This window comes from Leptonychotes weddellii, chromosome 6 (genome assembly GCF_054177405.1).
Source record: "Leptonychotes weddellii isolate Sample4059 chromosome 6, ASM5417740v2, whole genome shotgun sequence".
Taxonomy (NCBI): Eukaryota; Metazoa; Chordata; class Mammalia; order Carnivora; family Phocidae; genus Leptonychotes; species Leptonychotes weddellii.
The window spans coordinates 851330-879140 of NC_138374.1; the positions used below are offsets into that span (position 1 = coordinate 851330).

General features: G+C 63.2%; 1 protein-coding gene across 3 annotated transcripts in view; it reads right to left on the reverse strand.

Moving 5' to 3' along the window:
* Positions 1–530: 530 nt before the first annotated feature.
* PWWP2B (PWWP domain containing 2B) overlaps positions 531–27811 on the reverse strand; it is a 32308-nt gene continuing 5027 nt past the window's right edge. The window contains exons 2-4 of one of the 3 annotated variants that reach the window (XR_014146119.1): positions 22235–23841; positions 18550–18664; positions 531–8331 (exon numbers count right to left, since the gene is read on the reverse strand). Coding sequence is in view for 2 of the 3 variants with exons in the window: in XM_031039920.2 (XP_030895780.1) it covers positions 22248–23841; positions 24959–24981 (1617 nt within the window). In the remaining variant the exon portion in view is untranslated. Of the gene's footprint in view, positions 8332–18549; positions 18665–22234; positions 23842–24958; positions 27048–27811 lie in introns of those variants that run through there. The other 2 variants (XM_031039920.2, XM_081823281.1) reach the window with 2 other exon arrangements.

The following is a 27811-nucleotide window of genomic DNA, read 5'->3' on the forward strand; positions in this document are numbered from 1 at the left end:
CGGAGCCTCATGGACTCCCGTGATGAGCCCGCCTCTGGTCCACATGAGGTCCCCCGAGGCAAGCGTCTGCAGTACCACAGCAGGGCTGAGTGCCCTCGGCTGCCGTCATGGGGCAGAGTTCAAAAACAACAGATTTGGTTTTGAAAACCCATTCTCTCTTCCCATTGGCCTGTGTTCTTCTGACTTTGCAAGTGTTCAGTGTTTTTTTCTAAATCAGGGATCCTTGATTCAGGGGGTCCGTGAACTTAGACGGGAGAAAATGACATCTTTATTTGCACTAACCTCCAACTGAAATTTAGCGTTTCCTTCTACCGGGATGTCCGAGGTCCCGGGGATTTTGTCCCTCACCGAAAGCACAGATGCGTCTGTATCGTGGTCCACGTGTGGCAGACACTTCAAAAGTCCACGCTTTCCACAACCTCAAAACCACGGTGCCTCTCGCCTGCCGGGAGCACGCCCATCACCACATCACACGTCTGCTTCTAGCGTTTTAATAATTATTGCCAAATAACTGCTTTCATTTGTGAGCGCGTGTGTCTTTATTCCTTTAAAACATTAATGAACAGGTGGAGCGGAGGGGGTGTTCAGGGCAGTGAAACGATCCCTCGGGACACCATCATGGTGGATTATGTCACATGCATTTGTCAAAACCCACAGAACAGATTGCTTTGCACAGTGACCCTAGTGTAAACCGTGCACATTATCCAGAATAATGTCTCAGTACTGGCTCGTCGATTGCAACAAAGTAGCACACTCGTGCAAGGCATGAAGAACAGGGAGGGAAGCCGAGTCCTGTGAGGACGAAACTCTACTATCTGCCTAACTATCCTGTAAGCCCAAAGCTACGCTAAAATATAAGGTTCACTTAAAGTCTATTAATTATGAAAACAACTGTCCCCAGGCTGCCAAAGCCCCCTCCTCCCCAGGGAGCAGCGCGGGACCTGGGGACCGCCAAGCCCTCGACACGTCCCAGGGCCACTGCCCACGGCCAGTGACAACCACGGGACAGAGGACACCGGAAGCAGGATGGCGAAGAAGGTGCAGTCCGTGTTGACACCGTGCATGCAAGCGTGCGGCAACCGCCAACAGCCCCCTCCGGGACACGTCCAGAACGTTCCATTCCCAGCTTTGCAGATCTGAAATTCTTCGTTAATGCTTTTCATTCTGAATGCACGTGTGGTTTAATCTCAGCATTGCTTTCAAAAAGCTCATTTCTGAAAAGAAACAAGGTATTGGCGTTTCTGCAGCGATGTTTAACATCTGTCGCATAGTCTGGATATCGCCCTGGCGGGTGAAACACTCTCCACTCCCAGTAAATACTAACCCAACCACAGATCCCTGGAGAAAGAGATACATTTGCTTGTGAACGACCATCCGTGCTGTCTGTTTAGATGTACAGCTCTGGCAGGATTTTTTTTCCATTTTAAAATCTCAGAGCCAAATTCAGTTTAACAAGCTAAATGATTAGTCTACTTCAGAGCTAATGTGTTTAAAGTTGGAATGGAACACATCAAATATTTCAAGGAAAAAAGGCACAATATGTGAATCAGAAAGCAAGGATTTCTCTAGAACTAAGCTGAGTGACGGCTGTTTGTGGGGAGTGCGTCAGCTGGTGGGGGCTCGCTCGCTCGCTGTGTGACCCGTCTGGACAGAGCTCTAGGCCCCAGTTCGCTGCCCCGAGAACACAGCCTGATGCAGAAACCAAGGCCCCATACTAAGACCACAGGCCGGGGAGCACTCGTCCGGCTGGGCGTGCCCTCCACGTCCTGCCAAAGCCACATGCTAGGTCACTGAGGGTTTTATTCCCCACTGCGAGATGGCGGTGGGGACATGGGTGGGCCCGGAAACGCAGTGGGCTCAGCCAGGGAGGCTGGTGACCGGAGCGCCAGGTCGAGGGATCAGGCACCGGTGGGGTGGACCCAGCTCTTGCCTGAAGGAGCATCCCGCGAGGGCTTGGGGCTTCTGGGGCGTGACGCTGAGTGGCCAGGCCAGTGGGGCTGGGGACAGGCTACAGGTGGTTGCCCGAACGCCTCGTCACTTTCCTCTCCAGCCTCAGTGGAACAGTCGTGATGGACCGGCGGACCTCAACTCATCCTATGGGCACCGCTGGTTAGGGACCATCCCCAAGGGAGATGTGTGACCAGAAAGGCAGCTTGAACTGTGTGACCGAGGAGCGCTTGGGTTCTGCCTGTGCCCCACCCCCAGCCCCGCCTGGAGTCCCAGCCCCGCTGGCTACCCTCTCAGGAGCTCTTTGGCGGGTCGGGGGGAGGCCCGCATCCTGCCGGGTCGGGGAGCCGGGCCCCAGGCCAGAAGCCAGGGTCTCACTCAGTGCCTGCTCTTCAGGGTCACAGCGGATCCCCTGAGATTGCAAATCCGTCACGACACTGTCACGAGAAGGATGCAGTCTCCCGACCCTGAGGCCCACACGGAGTTGCTGCTTGCTCCTGGCGGCCAGACAGACACAGCCGATGCCCGCCGAGAGAAAGCTGCGTGAAGAAAACGTGGCGCTCACACGGATGGACGAAGACTCGCGGGAGATGGAAGGAGGCGCGGACAGGTGCTACCAGGCACACGGTCGTCGGAGACGCTGCGCTCCGTGAGGGAAGCCAGACACAGTCCACATAGTGTAGGACTCCATCTGCACGAACAGCCCACAACAGATAACCCCCGAGAAACAGATTGCCAGGGGCTGGGGGACGGCTGTCGGGGGCCGATGGGCGTGTTCTAGAATATTCTAAAAACCACTGCACTGCACACAGTGAACAAGAGGCCTGAAGCCATGTCCGCTGCCTCTCAATAAGCGTGTTTTTGAGAGAACCTCTTCCCTGTCTCCCTGGGGGGCGGGGCAGGTGGTCTGAAGGGCTCCCCAGACTCTCGTGCGTGTCTCTGTTGGGAAACCATCATACCCTAAAAATACGCAGTGAATTGCTCAAATCATTACGACCATTCTCTCTGTGACAAATAGCCATTAGGAGCCTCAGGCTTGAAACTGAATCCAGATTAGGGACCTGGGGTCTGGGACCCTATCACAGCAGTTGGCCCTAAATTCTCCCCTTCCTGCTGCCCCATGGGTGCCGGTCCTGGACACCGGTCCCCAGCAGAACCGCAAGTGGTGGGAGTGAGGGAGAGGGGAGGGAGCTGATGGGAGCTGGTGGTTTGGGCAGGGCCTCAGGGACCCCATTAGCAGGACCCAGCTGCCCCCAGCCTTCTTCCTCGTGGGGGACAGTCCCCTCCTGCCGAGGCCCAGTGCAGGACCAAGCAGCCCAGCCACGGCTCTCCTCCATCCCCATGGTGGTCTGCAGCCCACGGAGTGCCACTCCCACCGTGAGGGGCTCAGGCTGTCCCCTGTGCTCCCCGAGCCCCCAGCCTGCACCACCCCTGGTGCTGCCCACACCCGTCCACGACCCCTCACCCCCTTCTGCAGGCCCCCATCCTGGGCCCCACCCTCAGTGCTCCCCGGTGCCCTGCGCGTGGGGCGGGGGGCATGTCTGCTCCTGGCCCTCCTGGCTCCCTCCTCCTGTCTGCATTCCTAGCTGTACCCTGAGGCCCAGCTCACACCTAGCTGGTCAGGATGCCCTCTGCCTGTCGACACCCCTGCCCTGATAAGGACTGGATGTTTGTTTCCCCCCAAAATCCAAATCCAGGGGTTGAAGCGTAACCCCTGATGGGCTGGCATTTTTTTTTTTGGAGATGGGCCTCAGGGAAGCAGTTCCATTTAGATGAGGTTGTGAGAGTGGGGGCCCCATGGTGGGGTTAGCATAAGAGCATAAGACGAGGTACCGGGCTCATTCTCTCTCTGTCTCAACCACCCAGTGTCCAGGGCTTTGGGGTCCTTCAATCCGGCAGGCTCCTCCCCCAGGACGGGCCTCAGCCTAGCCTCAGCCTCCTTGTCAGCAAGATGAGGACCCTGATCCCTGGCCCCCCTTCAGGCTCCTTAGGCTGCACTCAGGTTTGGGGCCCCTGGATCCCTGCCCTCAGCCCCACCGAGGAGGGAGGGGAGCCCCCTGCCCTGCCTCCCTCACGTGGTCGGGGATGTCCAGTCCGTGAAAGCACAGGGTCGAGGGTGCTGGCCGCCCTGCCAGAGGCCTGAGGGCCTTCCACTCTGATCTCTGCTCTCCAGGGTGAGGAGGCCTGCTCTGGCCACAGGTGGGGCTGCTAAGGGTGCCCTTGCGGGTGGGGCAGCAAGGAGGTGGCCCTGGTGACAAGTCACTGACTGGACCCAGGACTCCAGGACCCAGAACCCAGAAAGGCCACACAGGCCCCGGCCCCAGGCCGGCTGGGATAGCTGCCCCACAGCGTCAAGGGGGTCGAGATGCCCGCGGCACACACCCCGGGCTGAAGGCAGAAAGGGGTGGGTGGGAGCCCCCAGGATGCACATGCCCTGGGAAGGTGAGCAGAACCTCCTGGGTGGCGGGAGGCCGAGGGCGGACACCTACTAGTGCCCAGAAAGGCCCCCCAGGGAGAAGTGTGCAGAAGGCCCGTCAGGTGAGGAAGGGGGGAGGGGAACTGCATGAGATTTTTATTTTCTTTTCTACGTTTATTTTACTAATTTTCTTCCACCAACAGTGGTTATTTTAGGATGAGGGAAGCAGAACCCTTGCAGAAGGGGGAGGGGTACCAACTGGTACCCCTCCCCCCCCATACCCTGGCATGGTGGGGGGAGGGGTGGTGGGGGAGGTGGCCACCTCTGCAGGATCCCGAGTGTCCAGGGCTTTGGGGTCCTTCAATCTGGCAGACAGGGGATGGGAAACCAGCTGGAAGATGTGGGCACTTGTGGTCACTTGCAGGTCCCTTGCATGGCAAAGACCCTCGGCCATAGCGAGGACTTGATATGTATCTCCTCTCCCCCACCCCCACTGCCCCCAAGAGCAGCCGAGCAGGACACATGTGATGGATTCCTGCACTTTACGGGGGAGCAGAAGCCAACTGTCCTAGGGCCCAGCCCCCCCCAGCCCACCACGTCTGTGGCCCAGGCCCTGCCCCATCGTGAAGCCCAGGCTGCCCGAGGCCCAGGCCCTTATGCAGCCTCACACGGCCCCATATGGCCAGGTCACGAGCCCATGGGGTCCGAGGGCTGGAAGAGGGGGTCGGCCTCCCTGGCAGGGGCAGGATGAGCCTAAGCCTCAGGTCCCAAGTCCCTTCAGCAGCACCCTGAGTCATGCCCTCTCCAGGCCTTGGCTCCCCAACTAAACAATGGGGTAGCACCCCCACGTTGCCTGTTGCAGGGACCAGCATAGGACGCTGGTTTCCGGGGCCGCTCTGCAAGTCTGGGTCTCCCTCCTCCATCCAAGGGCCCCTTCTATAGCAGAGGAAGCCCCTCCAGCCCCTAGACCCACCACCAGCCCCTCCTCAGACCCCCCCACAGCCAGCAGCAGTGTCCCTCTGCCCTGATCGGCTGGTCTGGAGAGACACTGAATGTCTGTCACCCCAGGGTGTCAGGTGGGAGCCAGGCCACTATAAGCTGTGGGCTGTGGGCCTCCACTGTCCTTCTCCTCAACACGGGTTCAGCCCAGAAACGCCGGTGCTAAGGAGACCCCAGGCCCCGGCCCGAGAGCCCACGTGGGCTCGGCCCTGGTGGCAGTTCCTGCAGCGCTGTCCAGACCGTGGGTGGCAGCTGGGGACTGAGGCCTCTGGCAGCGAGGAGATGGGCAGAAACGGTCACCTGGCTGGACCAGCTCCCGCAGGTGGGATGCAAGAGAGGCCAGGACCCAGAGCGGGCAGGGCCCCAGGATGGCTCCCTCTGGCCTCCCTGATGCCCCCAGCCTCACACTGCTGCACACCCCATCTACACCCAGGACCTCATCACCCTGAGCAGGCTGGCCGCTCCCGCCCAGGCCATGCTCCTGGGTGGGGTCCCTCTGTGCAGAAGGCGTCCCCCGCAGCCCCTCCCAAGCTGGCAGGAGCCTTCCTCCTCCGCTGAACCTTCCCCAGCCAGCGCCCAGCGCCTCTCCCCAGAGCACTCCTCCTCCCTGGGAAGCCCACCCTCTGCCTGCTGCCTTTGTCCCCCATCCCTCACATCCAGGGGGTGGCAGGGCACCAGATTACTGGGCACCCAGGTGTCGCCAGGGACCAGCCCCCCAGTTCCTGGGAGGAACGACTGTCGCACAGACAGGCGAGGTGTGGCTACTGTGAAATCAAACTGACAAGAAAACGTGGTTAATTTTCTGCTTAAAAGAAACAGCCACAAAGACAAAAAAAAAAAAAAAAAAAAGCTGTCTTTCCTTTTAGTTAGAACTGCTGCCCCTGCATGGCCAGAGGCCAGTGCACCCCAGCTACGGTAGAGGTGGGGAGGGGAGCGAGGCTGGCTCTCATCCAGGCCCTCTGGCCGGCAGCCTGGGGTGCCACACAGTCCTGGGCGCCCGAGCCAGCGGGCCGCGGGACACGTGGTGGAGACCCCAGGCCACAGGCAGCACTAGGTGGCATTGGGCCATGGGGCACAGGGCAGACGAGGGACCGGGGAGCCCCAGCCTGAGGGCTGTCTTGGGGCCAGGCTGCAGCCTGCAAGGTCCCCGCTGGGAGGAGGGCACGGCCTGGGACCACCGGCCTGTGTCTCCTGCAGGGGCCCTCACTGGGCTCTGGAGTTCGGGGCAAGGGTGCCCAGATGCAAACCCCCACATTGGCGGTCATCCCCACACCTGACCATGGGGGCTGGTTTTGTCGCTCTGAACCGCAGGCCCTGGGCTGGGAGCCTGGGCCAGGCAGTTAGCAGTGAAAGTGCCCAGTCCTGGGCTGCGTGTGGCCGTCCAGCTCAGGGACCCTGAGTCCCCACCATTCCGCTTGAGACACGTGCTTCTCCAAGGAGCCATGCCTAGCTTCCCAAGAACACTCTCTCTCTGCCTTGGTACTGCCCCCGCCCCCCAATCCAGGTGTCACCTCACAGTGGGCACCCAAGGGCTGGGCTCAGGGCCTTAGGGCAGCTGTGAGCACAGAGGGCCTGGGCTCTGCTGGACCCATGGAGCGAGGGCAGGGAGGGGGCTTCTGGGGGGGGGGAGGGAAGGGGAGGATGGCACCATCTCTCCGTCCTCCAAATCACACCCCCGCCCCGCCGCCCTGCTGGACTCATGTGAGGTCTTCCTCCCAGCAGTGGACCCTGGGGGTGGAGGGCTGGAGGGGCCTGGACTAGAACAGCTCCTCCCGAGGGTTTCATTCCGGTGGGATTCTGGCTCTGCTGTGACACGCCCCTCCCAACTTGGAAGAGTCAAGGCCAAAACCACGGGCACCATGGGGGAGGGGAGTCCTGCCCTCTTCTGTCCTGAGAGCACCAGATGATGCCCCCCACCCGCACACACTCCCAGCCTGGCCATGAGCAGTCCAGCTGGGGCGGCGGGGCCCTTAAAATGCTCTGGTAAAACCAGGGACAGGCCAAGCTGCCACCGTCCTCTCTGGGATGCCCCTTGGCTCGAGTGAGCAAGCCAGGAAACCAGGAGACGGCAGGTGTCACTGGCAGGAGCGAGAACAAGGCCACCCCGTTTGCAGACATGCTGCCCCACCCAGGGCAGCCGCAGGGAGCAGGTGGGGAGGGGATGCGGCCCCCCATCCTCCTCCCCGGGGCCCTCTGCTTCTCAAAGCTGCCGCGTCCCTCCACAGGCCCGTCCTCCCGCGACGCAATGAGAGCGCCCCAGCGCAGCCTCAACACAGACCTCCCTTCACTCTCGCTCATGTTTAAACAAAGAAAGAGCAGAACCCATTTTCTGTTTCTTTCTCTTTTTGGTCTTTAAAGTGACAGAAAGGAGAGAGGAGCCCACTCTTACAAACACGGGGCCAGGTTGCTTTCCTGTGGAAGTCTGAACGTTCCCAGAGCGGCGCCCGCCCCAGGCCCACAGCCTGGGGAGCCGCCCAGCTGTGTGGGGGGCATGGCGGCCCCTGAGGGCAGGTGCTGGGCACCCGGCGGGACCCTGGCTTTGGGAGGGACATGGGGGAGGCAGGGCCCCCGGTTCTCAAGTGCACAGAGACCCCGTGCTGGGCCTGGCCCCAGATGCCCGACACGGGGTGCCCCGCCCCCACTCCGTGGCGCCCCCGCGGGCGCGGACGAGTCGGCAGCAGCGGTGTGAGGCTGGGCTCCTGGAATTTCATAAACCAGAAGAACTGAAGTCTGAGTGAGGGGAATAAATACATTCAGCGGAGAGGAACCGCTCTGCTAGTGGGGGCCGTCCTCCGGGCTGGACACAACTCCTCTCTGCGGAACCGCGAGCAGGCGGCCTCCCCGGGCCGGGCATGTTCTGCACACAGCTGGCCAGAAGGCACGCGGGGTCCCTCAGACGGAATGGGGGACGTAGAGGGCACCCACAAAGTCGGAAGCTCCAGAACAGCTGTGCTCTCATCGTCGATGACCTTGACGGAAGCAGAACGGGAAAGAGGTTACCTCGGGGTCAGGTGCTGAGGGCCCAAGCACTGGGTCAGAGCACCCACTGCGGGTCTGTGAGCCATGTTTCTCAGGCTCTGCCTCGCCAGGGATCCCCAAGGAGCCCCAGCTCCCAGTGGCCCTCACCACCCCAGGAGTCCCACCTCCCTGGTGCCCGCTATGCCTCCTGGGCGGGGTCTCCCGACCCTGCACCCCACCCGTGTCCATCCCACCTCCCAGGGACCCTGAATTTCCCAGAAAAAGGCGCAGGACCCTTGACTAATTGGAAGCCCAGACCACGGGGCTCTCCGTGAAGCACACAGGGGTGCTGAGGGGAGGCCTACTGTTCTAGATCCTTCTGGCTGCTCATGGCCTGGGGGGCTGGGGAAGCTAATGGCTGTGCACATGGCCCTGGGGCTCACAGCTTCAGGAACCCCAACGTGCTACCATCAGGGTGTGTGACTGATGCCTTTTGGAGAGACACGCCCTCTGGGTTTGGGGGAACCCTCTGGGGTCGGGGGGCAGACCCTCGAATAAAAAACCTTCCCCAGGTTGGTGGGAAGTCAAGCTTCAGCCCTGCTTCTCGATGCGTCCCCACCTCCCATGTGACCACCCAGGTCCCCAGAGAGCCGTCCCTGAGCAGGCGGCCCTGGCCGCAGGGGCACATGGGCACCTCAGGCCATGTCTCAACACCAGACAGCAGTCAAGCCTGCAGGAGGGGAGCCCGCCCGAGGCCAGCAGCCTAAGGGGGAGCATTCTCTGCCACAACTCCCCACTTGCCCATTAGTCAGGGGTGGAGGGAGACATGCAGGTCTGCAGGGTCACTGGGTCACAGGAGGCTCCTGGCGGGGGTGGGGCAGCCAGAGGCCGGTCCGGCCAGACAGGGGCTCCAGGAAAGGGGGCGCCACAGAGCGCCACTGGCCGCAATCCCGTGGCTCTTCCCACCAGAAGGCATGGTGTCCCCCCACCCGGGGTGCCCTGAGGCCACCACAAGGAGCAGAGGTGACAATGAGCCCGTCCTGGCTCAGCCCCCAGGACGGAGCGGCCACGACGAGGTCCCGATTGTCGAGACCACCGTGCCGGGAGGAAGCGCAGACTGCCACGCGGAGGGGCCCTGGTGCGCCTGCGAGAGAGAGAGAGAGCGAGAGACAGAGGAACAGAGAGAGACAGAGCGTGCACAGCCGTGCGCAGTCCGAGGGTGGGGCACCACGCAGAAGTGGCCACAGCAGAGGAGTCCACGGCCCGGCGCCCGGCGTGGCCAGGACCCCACAGAATTGGAAGAAATGCGGCGCCCGCGACGTCTGAAGCCGCTGTGTTCGGGGGAAGTTTGTTCACACGGCGATGGCACACATGTCTGAAAGCACTGGGAGATTTGATGTCCCTGATCTGGGCACAAATAAATGGTAAGAATATAAAAACTAGGCAGCCCAAAAATGAGGCAAATTCAATTCCCAGAGAACAGTCCTGGTGATCCGTGTGGACCCGCTGTGAATTCCCATGTCCACACCGAGTCTCGATTCAGCCCCCACCTGGTGCTTGTGTGTGTGCGTGCCAGGGGGGCGGGGGCTTCTACGATTGCTCCGTCTTCATTTTCTACAGGAAAAAATGTCCGCGAACGGCGCCTCAATTGAAAAATCACGGAATAAGAAACAGCAGGAAAGTGCCTCATTTCGGACTCTGGAGACGAATTCTCTCATTACACACTTTCTATCACTAGTGGGCCTTTACAAGTTGAACATACATAACGCCGGTACAAATAAAACTTAAATGAAATTATGTTCAGGAACGCCTTATTCTCGTGTGAACCGAGAATCAGAGCCTTCTTCCATTTACGCAGAATAAAACCCCCGGAGATAGAGAAACCCGCGTGTCTCCCGCCCGCCCCTGCTGCTCCTCCACCAGCACCGGGCTCCCCCCTTGCTAGCCCAGTGCCTGAGCAGGGGTCAGGTCCCCGGGCCAGCCCTGTGCCCGCCACACCTGCCCAGGGGGCTGGCCTGGAGGGAGACAGGTGGTACAATCAGGTGGCTGGAAGGAGCTGGGGCCCAAGCAGCCCCAGGGATGAGGCTGGGTGGAGGGGGCAAGGCACTGACCTCCCCACGCAGGGCTGCTGGCCGTGGGACAGGGTGGACATGGTGGATGGCCCCGCCCTGCAGTCAGGTTCCTGGGGGCCCAGGAAAGACCCCGGGGCCGAGGCCTGAGAGCAAGCAGCCCACCCGTGAGCGGTCTGGCTGGGAGGGGGAAGGAGGGACTGCCCATCCTCCTCTGTCCAGAATGGCCAGGATTCCAAGGAGCCGGAAAGGCCCCCTCAGCGGCCGCAGCAAGCCACACTCACCCTGCCCCGGGGTCTCAGTGGGTGGGAGCAGCAGGTCCCAGGGGGGCAGGAGGGGCAGTGGGCACAGAGAGAGAACAGTGATGACCACGGCCCTGGTGGTCTGGGGGGGCGGACAGGGGGCAGCTTCCCTGGGTTATTTCTATTTTGACAACCCCGGGGGTGCCATCACCCCAAGGGGCTGAGGCTAGAGGGGCTCCAGACCCTGCCCAAGGCCACTCAGCCAGCTTCGATACCAGGCTGCAAACCCATGTCCCAGGGCGGCCAGAACAAAGCACCACAGACTGGGCAGCTCCAAACACAGAGTCCCTCCCTCCGTCCTGGAGAACAGATGTCTGGAATCGAGGGGTCTCCAAGGGGCAGCCTGGTCTTTCAGAGGCCTGAGAAGGGGACCCCATCAGGCCATAGGCTTCCCTGGTCGTGGAACCACCCCCCCACCCCCGCAGTGTGGCTGGACAGCAGGCTGAGCACCAGGAGTGAGGGGCTCCCAGGTGACAGGTGCCTCTGCTGGGAACAGTCCGCCCCAAGTCCAGGCCTGACCACCCACCCCGGCCCCAACCACAAGCCCTGCAGGGAAGGCTGGCTGTGTCCAGACAGGTTCTACGGTCCCCTGGCCCGCGAGGGACGGGGCCTGAGCAACATACACTCAGCGGGCAGAGGTTTCTGCCCTGCCCTGGGGCGCAGTCCCTTCCCTGGCCAGGCAGAGGCCCTGACTCGGGGTCCCGGAGGAAGTGTGCCCCAGAAGAACGTGACCTGCTGTCGCTGGGTAAGCTCTGCTGGGGGAAGTCTCAGGGAAGCTGGATGAGGGAGACGGCCATTGTGCGTGGACTGGACGGGGGGCTGGATGGAGCCCCCGCCCCTGCTCCCCACACCCGCCCCCACTCTGGCCCTGCACTGCTGAGGATGGCAGACTCCCAGCGACTGGAGGAGCAATTCCCTCCTGAGAAACACGCACCAGATCGTAGCCGGGCACACAAACCCATTCCTGTTCACCTCTCCCTGCGGGGACACAGCTGGGACCCCCAGACTGTTCCCGTTCCAGGAGGGGTCCAGCTGGGGTCGGCAGCCCCACCTCCACAATCCCTCCACAATCGCGGGGAGCTGAGTGCAGGGGAGAAGCAGTGAGGAGAGGTGAGGAGGGGCGTCGGGGTCTGGGGAGGTCACAGCCCATCACAGGGGGACCTGCCGGGGGGCGAGGGGTCAGCGCCACCCAGAATCCGCCGGTCGCCCCTTTCCATTGAGTGTTTCAGGGGCTCCCATCAAAGGCAAGCACGCTTCGCGCCACTCGGCCCCCCGGAGATCATTAAAACTGCCCACGCCCCGCTCCACGACCGACCTTTGGAGCTGTCCGTACACATCCTTCAGCCGCCAACCTCCTTACAAACACGGGATTCGAGCGACCTGAGGAGGGCTGGTCGTCACTCGGTGTCTGCCGCGGGGGACAGCGGCTCCTGGAAGCCCCCCGGCTTGGCTGGGCCTCCATGAGAAGAGCAGGTGTTCCTAGAAATCTGGAGATGGCCGGGCGGGTCCCCTGCTCTGCTGTCACCCCAGCCAGGAAACCCCTCAGCATAAGCTTCTTTCCTCCCCCCGCCGCGGGCCCGGACGCCCGGTCCCAGAGCAGCCCAGCCCCCTGCTGTCCCTCCTACCACCAGCCCCCCGCCCCGACTTGGAAACAATGGCAAAGGTGAGGTCAGCACACAGGCTCCGGCCTCTGCGCCGAGAAAAGCTCGTTTTTCCTGGGGCTTCCTGGGCAGGGAGACGCCCTACTGGCCGGGAACCAGCCCAACGGCCCAGCAGGCTGCCCCACCTGCTCTGGGAGGACAGGCTTCCCTGGTGTCCCCGGGCAGGGCGCTGGCTCCCGCGCCCACCACGCAAGCGCTCGGACAGCCCCCTGCCCCCGTCTGCCCCTCAGGGCCCCAGCGGAGCGCACAGGAGCTGCGTCCCCCACGGGGCCCCGAGGTCACCACCGCGGGCCCCGCAGTCGAGGTCGGCTGAGGCCGCGCTGCCCGTCTTAGACGCTGGTGCCCCAGGGACTGGGTCCTCCGTTGGGGCTTGCGGGGAAGACGGCGGTGACCAGGAGGGCCTGGGCCGCGAGGGCATCAGGCGGGAAGCGTGGCGCAAGCGGCCAGCGCTCAGGCCCCAAGACGGGCGACCAGACCTGCGGCTCTCCGCACTTCAGGCCTGTTCGCCCAACCGCAGCCGGCTGCACACGGTAGCATGGGTACAGCGGCCCGTCGGGAGCAGGAGCCCCCGCGCGTCCCGCAGCAAGGCGAAGGCCCACAGCTGCTCACCGCGCCACCATCCGCAGACACAGAACACATGCAGGGCCCCCAGGAGCCACGCAGATGCCTGACACACACGACCCCGCCCCTCATAAGTGTCCGCCACGCAGTGGCCACTCACGCTCCCACCCTGGACCTGTGACCCCATGCCCAGCCCCAAGAGCCCCACAGCACCTGGCCTTCCACGGGCCACACACACAGGCACTCTGCCACGGGGCCCTGTCCCTCCAGCTTGGCTCTTGGGCAAGCACAGCCACACCCTCAACCCTGCTGAGACCAGCGTGGCCTCTGTCGTGGACCGAGCACCCCGCTCTGCAGGACGAGGCCCTACGCCACCTGTTTGGTCCCCATGGTTCCTGTAGCCACATACACCCACGCCGCACTGCAGACCCAGGCCCAGGCGTGGGAGTCCCCAGGCCAAGGAAATGAGGGTGCAGCCCTGTCTCCCTTGGGAAGTTCAGAGACGCCGGCAGGAGGCCTTCAGAATCAGGGTCAGTCACGCCCGCTGGAAGGGGACGAGTCCCAGGAATGCCCGCATGGGAAATGCCAACTCCTCCATAATGCAGGATGGGAAGATCGCTGTTGGGAGTCAGGTTTCCCCAGGATATCCGCAAAGTTGACATGCGGCCCACACCTCGTGGTCCAGAGGCCCAGGCGCCCGGCTCCCAGCCAGTGCTCCCCCTCGGTGCGGGGAGGGCCCCCGGGAGGGCCTGTGATCCACGTGACCTGTCCACGTGGACGTGGGAGCCTCCAGCTCAGGGTTCATAGTCCAGAGGTGCCTCGGGGAGATGCCAACCTGCCCACCTGCCCCAGACCCTCTTCCCAGGCTGCCTCCTCCGTCCAGTTACCCTTCCAGCCATAGCTGGGGAGTATCTCCCCCATGCTGAGGGCGCAGGGACACAGCAGGCAACTGGCTCTCGTCTCCAAGGCCAAGGCAGGGCCGCCCAGCAGCCCCTGGCAGGCTGGATGCACAGTGAAGAGCCCGGCCCGGGAGCGAACCCTGGCTCCGTGCCCCCCATGAACTAGTGTCCCCATCTGGGGAGCCACGGCCCATCCCCTGGGGCCAAGGGCCCCTGCTGCCAGAGTCTGAACTCACGGAACTTACCTGACGGGGAGACCGCACACAGAACAGGGTGCGGGGTGAGCATGCCGCGCGGGGCTTGTCAGGCACAGCTGTGCACAGGGAGCTCTGGGAGACCCTCCCCAAGGAGGGGACACAGAGCCACGGCCTTGAGGAAGAGGCGGCGGCCAGCAGGCGTGGAGTGAGGCGGGCACTGCGGCTTTGCCACCCGGTGCCACGAGCCAGGACCCAGGGAAAACCTGGGTTCTCGGGGGCCTCCCTGCCCTGGAGTCTGCAGCCCCACCACTGGATCAGGTCGGAGTCTCAGGTCCCCCAGGGCCTGTAGGACACAGGCACCTTCCTGCTTGGTGACCTGCTCCCACCCCCAGCTCATAGCCTGCCTTGTCTGAGGAAAGCATGGACAGCCCGCAGTCTGTAAGGATGCTGATGAACAAGCTGCGGTGTGCCCGTGGGCTCTGCCAGGACGAGGACGTGGTCTCTGCCCATGGCCTCTGGCCATGGCCACCAGCATCTTCTCGGTGCGGGTCAGAGGGAAAGCGAGGCATGGGGGACTAGGGATGCCGCACAAGCCTAAGCGGGGAGAGGGGGCTTCACGTATGTGTCTGCTTATGTCGCAAACGTAGGAGGATCAACCACCCCCGAGCCAACGCTGACCCCTGTGGGGTGCTCCAAATGGGCCTGGTCGCATCGATTTGACGTGGGACCCTCAGAAATGAGCACAGGACTACGAAACACACACCAAAATGTACAAAGACAGGAATATGTAGAAGGGGAAAGTAGACTGAAATCAACGACTCTGTGTTTTGAGCTCACAACAACCAGAGAGAGAGGATTTGTCTGGATGACTTTGGAAGGGGAATCAGGGCCCCCAGCCATGCAGGGCCAGACCCCAGGGACAAGACGATCCACAGGGAAACCTTGCAGTGTCCCCACTAATCGCCCACGGGTGACACTGCGGTACCGTTGTTTGGACATGATGACCTATGACACGTTCCACGGAGATTAGGTGGCTGGAACATTACATGTCAAACACACGGCATAGTACATTTAATATTCCACATACGATACACACGCTAACGTTTACACGGAAAGTTCACACAGTTGACCCTTGAATAACAACGGGGATTAGGGTGTGGCCCCCCGTACGCTCAAAACTCCACGTATAACTCTGACTCCCCCCAAATGTAACTACCAACAGCCTGCTGGGGATCGGAGCCCCACCGACGACTCAGCCACCGAACAGGTATGTTGTATGTTGTGCGTATGACCCGCTCTAGTCTTACAACGAACTCAGCTAGACGAAAGGAAGTGTTATTAAGAAAACTGGAAGGGAGAGAAAAATTTGCTCTTACACATTCACGGTACTGCGGTGTATTTCTCAGAAAAACCTGCCTACAAGCAGACCCGCGAAGGTCAAGCCCGTGTTGTTCAGAGGTCAACTCTAATGACGTGAGTTTCACGAAGAACCGAGATTTTCAGCATAAGAGAGAAGAAATGCAAATATAAAAGTTAAAGAAGTAAAAATTCCAAATGAGAAAAATCAGTCACAAAGTCACGATCTCTCTGTCATTGGCAGAGGCTAGAAACAGCCGGGAAACAGCGGGGAAGCTCAGGGCCCCTCGTGGCAGGAGGGGTGGCCAACATCTGTCCCCGGAGAGGACCCAGGACCCCCTGGGGGAGGGCCGACCCCAGGGCCGGACGGGAAATGCCCACCGCGAGCCGGAATCCCGTCAGGCACAGAGCACGGCCGTTGCCAGAGGTGATGCGGGTGCTGGTGAGCTACCCGCCAGGGACGGGACAGTACGAACACCAAAAGCCATAGTATTTGCGCGGATGGAAGGGAGTCACGAGCTCGTGTGACACGCACACGCCCAGGACAGAGCTCACTGGTTGCTCTGGCGAGTGGTCCTGCCTTTGTCCGGCAAGACTGCACCTGAGTTATGGCGCGACCAGTGTCCCTGCAGGATGGCTAAGCAACGGACAGGGTAGCAGCGCAGAAGAAGGGGGGCCGCCTGCAGGACCCCTCCACAGGGGTGCAGTGCGGGTCCTTTCCCGAGGGCCCTGGGCCTCTGGGTTGGGGTTCGGGCCAGGGGTGCAGAGGCGGGGTGGGGCCAGGGGTGAGTATTTGGAGCTGGGGTGGCATGGAAGCCATGAAAACCAGGGCAAACGGGGCTCCTCTGCCAGGCCAGGCATCTCACCGGGGGAGGGGCACCTGCCTGGACGCCCCCTTCCCCCGCCGCCCACCAGGAGAAGTCCCCTCACCCCAGGCACCCGGTGCCTGGAAGAGCAGCTGCAAACACCCCATGAGTCTCCTGGGCACTGCGTAGCCACTGCCCCTGCCTCACCCACCTGCACCCCACCTGGCCCCCCGGCCCTCCCAGGCACGCAGGGCCCGGCCCGGAGGAGGCACCAGGGATGGTGCCAGCAGCCGGGAGGCGGGACGGGGCCTAAGTTCCCACAGCAGGCTCAGAATTATAGGCCTTCGCTTTCCTTTGGGAACAAAATAATTACAACCTTCACCGAGGACCTGAGTTCCCTGAAAGCAATGCGGGGAGTCCGCTAAGAAACCCATCTTCAGAAGTGGAAGTACCTTTTTATTTAGGGTTGGAAAAGAGAAAAGCCAGTTTGGGGCTTGCAGCTCAAGGACCTTGTTCCAAAAGGGAGAACCCACGAGGAGAGACCGCGGACCCAGGGTCTGGACGCCTCCGCCCCAGCCCCACCAGCAAGCGCCACACAAGCTTCCGGCCTCCGTGGGGGTGACCCCGCCAGGCAGGCGTGAGGCCAGGCCCCGCAGCTCCGCGAGCGGGGTCGGGCTGGCTCTCCTGCGGGGGCTCCGTAACCCGGGAGAAATGAGCACCATGGAGCTAAAGCGCCAAGTGGCCCATGGAGCTGCCAGGACCCACCGCCCACACACACCGCCTCCCGGGCAGGGCAGCGGATCCTCTGGAACGAGTCCGTCCACACCGCACAAGCCCCGCAGGCTCCAGTCTCCCACCAGTGGACCCCTCCCTGAGCCCAGCGGGCCCGTCGAAGAAGAGGCTGGTGGGCCTGAGCGGGGTGGACATGCAGGCCCCTTATCCTCCTGTCTGGCCGTGGGTGAATGGGGCCCCACACACTTCAGGTCCCAACCCCTGGGACTGGGGGACCGTCCCCTTCAGTGGGAAAGGCGCTGCAGGTGTGACTACACTAGGACGCTGGTATGAGGCCATGCTGGGTCACCCACGCGGCCATCCTGGGGTCCCTGCAGGACACTGAGGAGGAGAAGAGGCCACGTGACCACAGAGGCAGAGGTTGAGGAGATGCCGTCACAAGCCCAGGGACTCTGGGAGCCCCCGGGAGCTGGAAGGAGCCTCCCTGGAGCCTCCGGAGGGAGTGCAGTCCTGCTGACACCTTGAGCTCGGGGTCGGGTCTCCAGAACCGTGAGAATAAAGTCCTGTTCTTCCGAGCGGCCAGGATGGGGGGACAGCGGCCCCAGGAAGCTAATACATGGGATGAGGCTAGCCCCAAGGACGCCCAGTGACGCTCAGTGAGTCACGAAGTCCAGTCCTGGAGTTACCCAACCCCTGGCACCGCGAGGGGGATGGCTGTGTGACCCCAAAAAGCTCCTGCCCTCCAACACCCCGGCCACCCAGGCAGGAAGGGAAGTGCTGGGGCCCTTGGTTCCACAGGAGGCTGGACAACAGCCCTGGGGCCCTTCCCGCTCACACGGAGCCTGTGAACTTCCTACTGGCCCGAGAGGCCGGGAGGGGCCCCGGGTGCCCTCCTGCCCCCCACCCCGGGCCCCGCCACAACAGAGCACCACCAATAGCCCGCCCACCCCCCAGCTCTGCCCAGGAGGGGCCCCAGGCTCCAGAGGCCCATACATGGTGCTGTCGTCGGGGCTCCCAGGACACTGGGCCCCTCAGGGCGTGCTCCCCATGACTGTCAGTAACGGCTCCGACCCTGCCTCGTGGGCCCCGCCCATCCGTGAGTGCCCACTGCCCTCTCGAGTCCGTGGCCCACCTGTCTCTCTCCTCCACAGCTTCCTCCGCCCTAGCGGCCGTTCTGTGGGGCCTAGATGGTTCCCCAGCTCCATGACCCCAGCCCCAATGTTCCTGAGTACTGGGCCCGAGTCATCTCCCAGCCAAGACTCAGGCACTCAGGCCCCAGCCAGCGGGGGCCACCTGGTCCCCAGTGGTCCCCAGTTCTCAGGCCCCTGCTCCTCACTTCGCCCCTTGCCCTCCATCGGCTCCCCATCCTGGCCTCAGCTTCTGTCCTCCTGCCATTCCTCACCTCCTGACCCCAGCTGGGGTCTTTTCAGCCCAAACGGGGCCATTCACCCCTCTGCCTAACGGCCCCCATGGTGTCCTTTGCTCTCAGGACAAGGCTGCCTTCCGGGCCTCAGCATCCCCACGCCTGGCTGCCTCCTCCCCCATCCTGGAATGTGCAGGCTTCCTCCTGCCACAGGCCTCGGGCTTGCGCCCTCCTTCTGCCTAGGATGCTCACCCCCCAGCCTATTAGCTCACGATTAGCTCACCGTTCGCGCTCAGCCATATGTCACCTCTTCCAGGAAGCCTTCCCGGATCCCCAGTCCAGGTCAGCTTCCTCGCCAGATGCTCGCTGGGGGGCCCTCGTCCCTTCTCAGCACGTTCCTGTGTGTGATTATGCACAAATTTGGGGGCTGTGATTCACAGGGTGAGGCCGCAGTGACACTGTGTCCCCTCTGTCCCCCATCTAGTGGAGCTCTCGGCCCACCGGGGGCGGGCCGCCACCCTCAGGAGGAGTCGCCATCACCTTTCAGGGTGGGGGGCTGTCCCCACACTCTCGGCTGTCCCCAACCCACCTGCAGGACAAGGCCGTCTGATCAGCCGAGCCCCTCAAGGTCCAAGTCGGAGGAGGATGCCCGCCCATCCAGCCAGGAGCATGAGCCCGTCCCCACCCCAGGAATGCAGCCTGTGACCCTCCCACTGCCCTCCCTGGGGTGCCCTGACAGCCTGTGTGTGGGGGGCAGGGCACGGGAGGAGCCCCTGTGAAAACAGCCCCCAGGGAGCCAGAGAGGGCACAGTGGCCACCTCCAAAGGCGGCCGCCGACAGGTCACTACCAGGCGCCCCGGGGACCCCTCACTCACCACCCAACCCGAGAGGCAGGTCCGTCACTCGGAGACAGACAGGGAAAATGATGCCCGAAGTGCTGGGCTGCTGGGGCCAGAGCAGCAGGCGACCAGCCAGGCCAGTGCGGGGCGGCCCTGTGTCTGTCCCTGGAGGTCAGGGCCTTCCTCAGGAGGAGGCCCACGTCCCCCCAGGCTGGACTGGTGCTCTGGGGGCAGTCCCTGCCGAGGGCCACTGTGCCCTCTCACCGGAGCCCAGCCAGGCCCCCGGCTGGCCTCTCACCACTGCCCTGGCCACCACGTCCCAGGCCAGCTTGGCGCTTCTCCGGAACGTCCCTGGGGGCACCCCAGTCAGCTGAGCCTCCAGCCACCCTGCAAGATGGGACAGAGGAATCTCTTGGGACTGGATGCTGGGCACGACGTCCCTGGGAGGGCCCTGACCCCGCGGGGTCGGCTGGGATGCCCCCTGACTGGCGCCGGGGGGCACTGCAGACACCCCCCATGTCCTTGGGGCCGCCAGCGGCGCCCGTTGGGCTGGACGTGGCCTAAAGTACAAGCTTCCCCGGCTGGTCTCCCTGCCCGAGCTCCAGGCCCACACAGCCCTCCTCCCGGGGGGGCCAGCTACTAGCGACCAGACAAGCCCCATCAGCATCGTACACATGCTCTGCAGGGCAGCCCCCTGCACCAGACCCCGCGGCCCTTGGCTCGCCCAGAGAAGCCCACCGTCCCCACAGAAGGCGGTTCCCAGTTTCCCCTTCAAGGAGCAGGCCAAGGGCCTGGCCCCCAAACAGCATCACGGACACTTGAAAGCAAACTTGTCCACCAGGAGAGCCCCGCTCACCAGTGCCAGCTGATTAAACACCAGCTGGTGTGGCCCTCAGAGCAGTCTTCCATCCTCAAAACACAAAACTCAAGCCAATCAGCCAAAACCGCTTTGTGCTTTGGTGCTAAAAAGATCCAGCATCCTACGCTCCCAGAGCTCCACGCACTGCTGGGGAAGCATGGTGCTGCCCAGAGACCAAAGAAAGAGACCGAGACACACAAAGAGACAGAGAAGGAGAAGCAGAGAGACAGAGAGAGCCAGAGGGTGAGGGAGGGAGGGAGGGAGGCCTTGAGAGAGGCAGGGAGGGAGGGAGGAGAGGCCTGTCTGTGGGCACAGCCCCTGTAGCAGGGAAACCCGTCTGGCCAGATTCTTCCCTCTGCTTCCAGGTAAACACAGCCAGCCCTGAACACGCTGGCCAACGAACGTTCTCCAGGGGAGGGGGGCTCCCTGCCCCCCAGGTGGGCTCACAGTCCCTAGTAAGCGCCCACTGTGACCAGGGATCTGAAGGTCACTCTTGAGGACTGACTGCTCACCACGTCCTTGCCGACACCGGCCCACAGCTCACGGGAAAGGGGCAAGTGGGAGAGGTGCCCAGATTCCACACTGACCCCCGACCAGGCCAAAGGCAGGAGGGGCCTGGTGGGCAGCGAGCCTGGGCTGGGGATGGCAGACGGCACACAGATGGGCAGGACCCCACAGAGGGTCCCCAGGCCCCCAGGACATGCCCGGAGCAGGAAGTTGCGTCTGACCATTCTCCAGACCCCTTCCCTCAGGTGAGCCGGCCGCCGGCCCCACAGGGTGCCCCCACTTGAGACCCTCGCTGGCTCGATGCCAACAGGTTGGTGCCATGCCCGCGCCCCAACACGAAGACCCAGAGCTCACAGGGGCTGTGCCTGGTTCTGGAGAGGATAGGCTTGTGTCTGGACCCCTGGGAGTCATTCAGGGCACTTGACTGGGACTGACACAGGAAGCAGTGGGGGGAAGGGTGGGGACAAGGCTTCCAGAGTCCCGGCTGTGACCCTGCCCCGGTGCCCCCCTCATCATCATCGCTTTCTCAATCCTGGGCCCCCCAATCCATGTGGCACAGCAGTGAGGGGGTCACGCCAGGTGCCCCACAAACCCCTTCCCAACCACATATCCGCCAGCCCCGTTAAGGCCTGAGGGCTCGAGCTGGGGACTGTGGTGCCAGACAGGGGGATGGGCAGGTGGACCAGACCAGGCAAGGTCAGCTGAAGGTCACAGAAACCAAGGCAGAGGCCCAGCTAGGATGGAGGACCACTGATCTGGGCACAGCCCCGCCTCCCCGCATCTCTGTTTCTGCAGGCATTAGGCCACGGGGTCAGGAAGATGGCCGTGGCCTGACCTCCAAGGAGGGACCCCACCACACACCCTCTGGTCCAGCCCAGGCCACCTGCACAGGACCCACCTCCTCCCAAGGGGGAGGCCACGGAGGGGAGCTGGCTCCGGGAGGTCCCCACTAGGGCCAGTGACCCGCTGGACACCCCCTAGTGCGCAGGCTCCAGAGCTGGTGGCAGCCATTCGATGAGACCATGCCCAGCACTTCCCTGTGCCGGGTCCCAGGGGACGCTCACGGCAGGCAGTCTCTGTCCCTCAGCCACTTCCTGACACCCCCACGTGGTATGTCCACATGGACAGACACCCAAGGCGGACCCTCCTAAGGCCCGTGGCTGAAGATCCTACAAAATTCTCCTGGAGAGGAGTCGGAGGGCAAGACGCCGGCCCGGGAACACAGCCCAGAGCCACCTCCGGGAGCCCAGAGCGCCTGGCCGCCACAGGCCCAGGAAGGACCCACACGGGCGCTGGGCCAGTCGGAAGGGTGGGGGGCGAGGGCCACCGGAGTGGCATCTGAGGGCCTGCAGCTCAGTGCCCTTCCTTCTTCCTGAGTCAGGACCCACCTGGGAACAGGAGGGAGAGGGGCCGCGGCTCCAGTCCAGGGAGAGGGGAAGCTGTGTCCTCTCAGAGTGCGTGGCCCCCGAGGAAGCCCCCACCCCACCCCTCGGTCAAGACTGCCATCTTTAAACCTGCTCCTTCCTCGGGGTGGGAAGGCAGATAAAAGGGTAAGCAGATCCTTCACGGCAACACAAACTGGGCCTGTTCTGGGCACGGGCCGCGGAGGCCGCTACTTTGAAAGCCTCTCTCCGGTGACCGGCGAAGCTGAGTGACCCTGGCCACGAGCAGGACAATTCTCCAAACGGCCAGGCGCTGGAAGTGGCCGGAGGCCGCCGCTGGGAGCAGAGGGCCGCCAGAGCCCAGCCCCGGCGCGCACTCACCTGGTCGCCCGAGTTAGGTCTCAAACTGGGTTAAGAGCTCCCTTATTTCCGGGGCCACGTGCTCGGCGGCGTTTGCAGCCTCTGTGATAGCCTTGCGGTACATCCCCTTCTTCTTACGGTTAAATCTCAGTTTGAAAAACTCAGAGAAAGGGGAGAGTTTTGAAGTAGACAAGAACGACGTAGTTGGAGAACCAAACCACGAGACTTTCGCTTCTTGCCAAGAGGGCTCCCCGTCCTCCTTCTGGCTAAGACTGAGGTCAAGCACACGCGCTGGCCACCAAGGGAAACCGTGAATCTTACCCCACACAATGTCCCCTACGGCCACCGTCCTCCCGTCCTCGGTAACGCACTTGGAGACGCTCTGTGTGTGCAGCCGGACCGTGAGCGGTGGGACTGTCTGCCTCACGTCCTTGGACGAGGCCCGCACAGACGCACCGTCACCTGACGACAGGTCACATGTGTCTGGTGATGTGACTTCCGAGCTGGACGATTTGGACTCGTCCAGGCTGTCGCTGCTCCACACTGACTCGCTGGCACACTCTGTCCCCCGCCTGGGGCAGGTGGCGAGGAAAGCCAGGCTCTCTTGCCCGTGTTGACCTGGGGGACACCGCTTGAAGTCCTCATCCTCGCCAGAGCTTCCAGAAGAAGAGTCCACCAGCCCACTGCCGGCAGAGCTGTGGCCGAGGAGAGCGGGTGAGCCGGCCCGGGGGCCTCGCCCATGGCCATTGAGTGCCTCCACCAGCTCGGCCCTGTAGACGGGTTCCCGCTCCCCAGCCCCCCGGGGGTGGGGCTTCAAGCGGATCTTGGGGGGCGGCAGGTTGGTGCCAGGGGGCCCGGGACGCGTCAGCTTCAGCTTGGGGATAGAGGCGGAGGGCCCACCGGGATCCTGGCTGCCCCCGTGCAGGGCCTGGGAGGGGCAGAAGGGCTCCAGGGACCCGTGCACGCGGGAGGGGATCTCCACCACCTCGCCTTTGCCCTGCGGCGTGCTGTAGGAGATCTTGATGGCCGGGCTCCGGGGGACCCGGGCCTTGTCCTCCTCCCGCCTTTCCCTCTTGCTTCTCCTCGTGCTGGTGGCCGTCGTGTCCCCTCCACCATCAGGGTCCTCGAGCTTGCGGGGCTCCCTGTTGGGGCCGGGGCCACTGCCCACCCTCCGGCGGGGCCGAGGGGCAGCTGGGGGGCCGGGGCTGGCCTCGGGGGGGCTCAGAGTGCTCTTGCACTTCTCACAGAGTACTTGGCGCGGCCGCAGGCGGATGGGGCTCAGGGCGAGCCGGCCTGGGTCGCGGTTACGGGACAGGCGTCGGCGGGTCCTCTTGATGGTCCGGGGTGGCGGCTGCGGTACCCACTGCCGGTAGGTGCTTCTCAGCCAGAGCGGGGGAGGGAAGGGGGCGCCTTCGAAATACGGCGGGAACGGTGGCACAAGGGGTGGGGGCGGCTTGGGGTCTGCGGTCTCGGGGGGCTGTTCCCCACAGGGAGGCGGCAGAGGGCCCGTCCCTAGCTGCATCGCCTCTCCGTCCTGCTCCTTGGGGGCCGGGCCGTGGCAGCCGTTGACAGGGGGGTCCTCGGGCTGGGGCAGCGGAGTCGACAGGGGCAGGCCGAAGAGGCCGGACCTGGCAGTGGGGAGACAGAAGGGGACAGTCAGGACCGTGAGGACACCGCTGCACCCAGTCCCCACCCCCAGGGGCCCGGCGGGATCTGGGTACTGGCATGTGCCCTGAGCATCTTCAGGTGCCTCCAGGTTCTGAACAGGGGCAAACGCCCCTGCGTGTCTCCCATGTGGGGCATCCCAGGGGAAGGCATGTGCTCTATGAAGCCTGGGGACCAGCATGAAGGCCACCTCTCAGGTCTGTCAGGCACTGGTGTCCATATCTCCGTTCACGTGGGCTCGCAGCTGGAGACCTCCCAAGACCCAGTGTAGGCGTGGGGGCCCTGGAAGCCTGAGAACAGGGTCTGGGGAGTCTGGGGTGCTGTGACATGGCCTGACTGGGCCTGTGGGGGGGGCTGCTCTGTGGCCAGTGGCCCCTGGTCACCGGCCTTGTCCACCCACTTTCTTCCTCCCCGAGGGAAGACCCCAAGCATGCTACCCATGGGCCCAGGTGCCTGCCGTGTGCGAGGGTGTCCGGGGGTGGGGGCTGCCATGGCGGCCATGGACAGAGGACAGGTGTCAGCCAGAGCCCACTCCCTCCTAAATGCTGAGTCGGTCCCAACGGTCTTCACTGCCTGCAGGTGAAGGTGATAGCCACACCAGCCCTGCCCACCGCAACCTCAAAGGACCACCCCTCCTGCCTGGCACTGCCAGGCCCTTCCCTCAGGACTCCAGCTTCAGGAGGGGAGTGGGCCAAGCGGCATCGACGAGGCCATGTGACCCACGGGAAGGGGACGAGAGAGGGCAGGAGACCCACCTCCCTCCCATGGAGACCTCCACAGCCAAGGCCAAGGGTAGGGTGGCTCCCACAGGGTTCCCTAGCCGGGACCTGCCCAGCTAGAGGCCTGCTCTCTCCCGGGGAAGTGCTGGGCCACACAGCCTCCTCTGGGCACCTGGGGGGGGCGGGGTCTTGTGCACCTGCGGGGGGTTGTTGATGAACGTCAGCGGGCAGAGCGCCTTCCAGAGGGGAGGGCCATCCCCGAGGCCCCATGCTGTGGATGTCGCTGCATCTAATTGACCAGCGACCCACGGTGCAGCAGGAAAACATAGAAATAGTAAAAAACCAGCCCAATACTCCATACCTTTCTCCAGTGGCGAGCACCATGACTTTTCAACAAACGTGATGCAATCTCGCAAGACCACTTCAGCTAAAAGCTGTTGTTTTTGTAAGCACAAAAGCAGACTTCCACCAAGTTGCGGGAAACAAGGCTTAGAACACGACACTTCTGTCCCCACTCCCCACTTCGAATCTGACCAGAGTAGAAATGACAGATGGACGCTTCCACTGTTTCAATTTTCAAATGGTTTCCCCATTTGCTGTTCTCCAGAAGCATCCAGGCAAGCTGAGAAGGGCCGACCGTCCATGACATCACCGCCCCCCGCACAGCCCCCAAGCGCCAGGGCCGGGAGCCGGGCACACACGGGACGGAGGGCATCGCCTCCCCATGGTCTTCAGGGTCACGAGATTGATGAACTAATAAACATGGCGGCAGGTCTGCATGCAAACACTGCCCCATTTTTGTTTAATTCAAGTTCATGGTAAAAGCCTGGAAACTGTAGTTTTCCTCCTTCCCATCAGGTTCTCATCTACCTGTGGCCATGCCCTGAATCTAAAGTCCTCGTGGGTGGGGCAGGGGGGGTGGTGAGGGGCTCACGTCTTCTCTTCATGACCAGAGAGTCCAGCAAACACAGGTCCATGGCCACCTGGCCCGGGCAGCCTGCTCCTGCCCTTTGTGTGGCCAGAGGGCTGACCTGCCCGTAACCTGTGGCCAAGAGGAAGGGAAAAGGGGGGGGGAGCAGTAGGGCCAGCTGGGGAGAGGGACCACCCAGCTCCCTCCCCGGTGAGATTGTGCTCTGGTGGCTGATGAGCCCCACCATCCCCTCCTCATCCTCCTCTGGGCATGTGGCTCCTCCTGCCCTGTGGCCTGGGACGACCAGGCGTCCCCACAGGACGGCTTGTGCTGCGACCCCTGCAGCCCCAGGCCCTGCGTCCTGGCTGACCAAGCGGCAGCAGAGTCCTTTCCCTACGTAGGTGCTGACCGCGTGTGCACACGGCTTCCTGCATCTCAGCCATCGTGGGAATCCGGCACTGGAGGATTTCCACACTAGGATGGGCTCGGACTCTTGCGGACCAGCGGTGGGAAAGGGGGCCCCGGGTCATTCCCTCACCTGACACTGGGTGCACAGACCCCACGGCCCCAGCAGCCAGCGCCGGTTTTCTAAGTCAGGATTTACCGGTGCAGAGCCACGCTTGCTCGCTCGGGCTGCCCTGGCGGTCTTCCCGAGCTGCACGGAAGCCAGGCCCAAAACAGGTGCTGTGCGGCCCGCTATGGAAAGTCTGCCGGAGTCCAGGTGTGGGAGACAAGCCCCTGCCCAAAGCTGCCCGCACCCCCAACCGCGGTCGTGACAGGCAGGTGTGTCAGCAAACGTCACCCCGAGTCCCCGGGCATCAGAGCCAAGACTGGACCCCACACAGAAGTCAGCCCCTGGTTCTTTTGCCGGGCATTCAAAAGCAGCTAAAAACTCTGAGCGCTAAACTCGTGCTCATACGAAGGCACACGCATTCACTCACCCTGAGCTCCTGGGCCGCATGCTCACTGCCTCTTGCTGTGAGGGGTGTCAGGATCCCCTCCATGTAACCCACAGCACCCCACGAAGGGGCCTCCAATGCAGGGGGTGTTAGCAAGGAGAGAGGGGAGGCCAGGGGGTCCCCACCCCGGGCAGCAGTGGTGCCCTGACAGAGGGTGACATCCAGAAGACCCGCAGTGCAAGAGGCCCCCAAGGAGCCCCTCAAGGGACAGCCTCGGCCCCGCGGGCAACACCTGGATGGCACACTGGCGCCTACACTGAGTGGGTACCCCAGCTAAGGCTGAGGCAGAGAGCACCCCAACTGCCACCCTGTGGGCGTAAGACAAGGGCCACAGGGAAGGCTGCAGGACCTCTAAGAGGACACCCCGTCGGCAGGTCTATCGACCACAGGGGTCCCACAGCGAGGAGGGGTCCACACGCCAGGCAGGATCCACATGCCTAGACCTGGAGGGCTGTTCCCAAGGCCCCCCAAAACCTACTTCTGCCCACTTTTGCAGGCACTCAGACCATGAACGGGGGGGGGGGGGCTCACTCATACCCTCCCCTTCATCTGCATCCCCACCCCCCCCAGGCTTCTTTGCGGTCAGCCTGCTCGTGAGACTCCCCTGCCCCCTGCCCCCTGCCCCCAAGTCTGTGCCAGTGCAGATCCCCTCCTGCCAGGCTGGGGCTCAGGGCACCCCAAAAGCAAAACCCCTGGACAGCCACTTTCCCATCACCCTCTACCCAAACTAACCCGTCGTCCCCCCAGAACCCTCCTCTGCAGGAGCCAGCCCACCCTGGGGGTTGTGCAGTCCTCTCCTGCTACAGGCAGGCTGGAGCGGGGGTGTTGGTGGGGGGGGGTGGAAAGTCCCCCTATTCCCGAAGGCCCCAAAGTTGGGTCCAGGGAGGTTTTTGTCCCCGGTTTACGGCGCACAACCCCCCTCAGCGAGTCCCTGCATGTTTGGGACAGAGATCCAGGCCCTGACCTGAGCCACAGCTCTAAGGCATGGCCCCTGGGCACAGGCCGGTCAGGCAGTGACCCCTCCCTGCCCTGGCAGGTCAAACTGGACACTGGCCTTGGCTTCCCAGAGCACTGGGAGCCTGGAGAGCAGGCGCGTCCCTGCCCTTGTGTGCAGGCGCCCTCGGCCTATGGGGGGGCTCTTGCCTTGGGCGGGGTGCGGGGGGGCTTCAGGAGGTCAGCTGCAGCACCCCCCCCCCCCGGGGGTGGCACCCTGTGAGGACCCGGTGGCAGCCCCGTGACTCTGGCGCGGCATGCAGCCGCCACACTTCCTTCCCGGGGCGGGCCCTGCCCAGGCCACGCCCCGCCCAGGCCACGCCCACACCCCTGATGGGTAAACAGCAGCTGG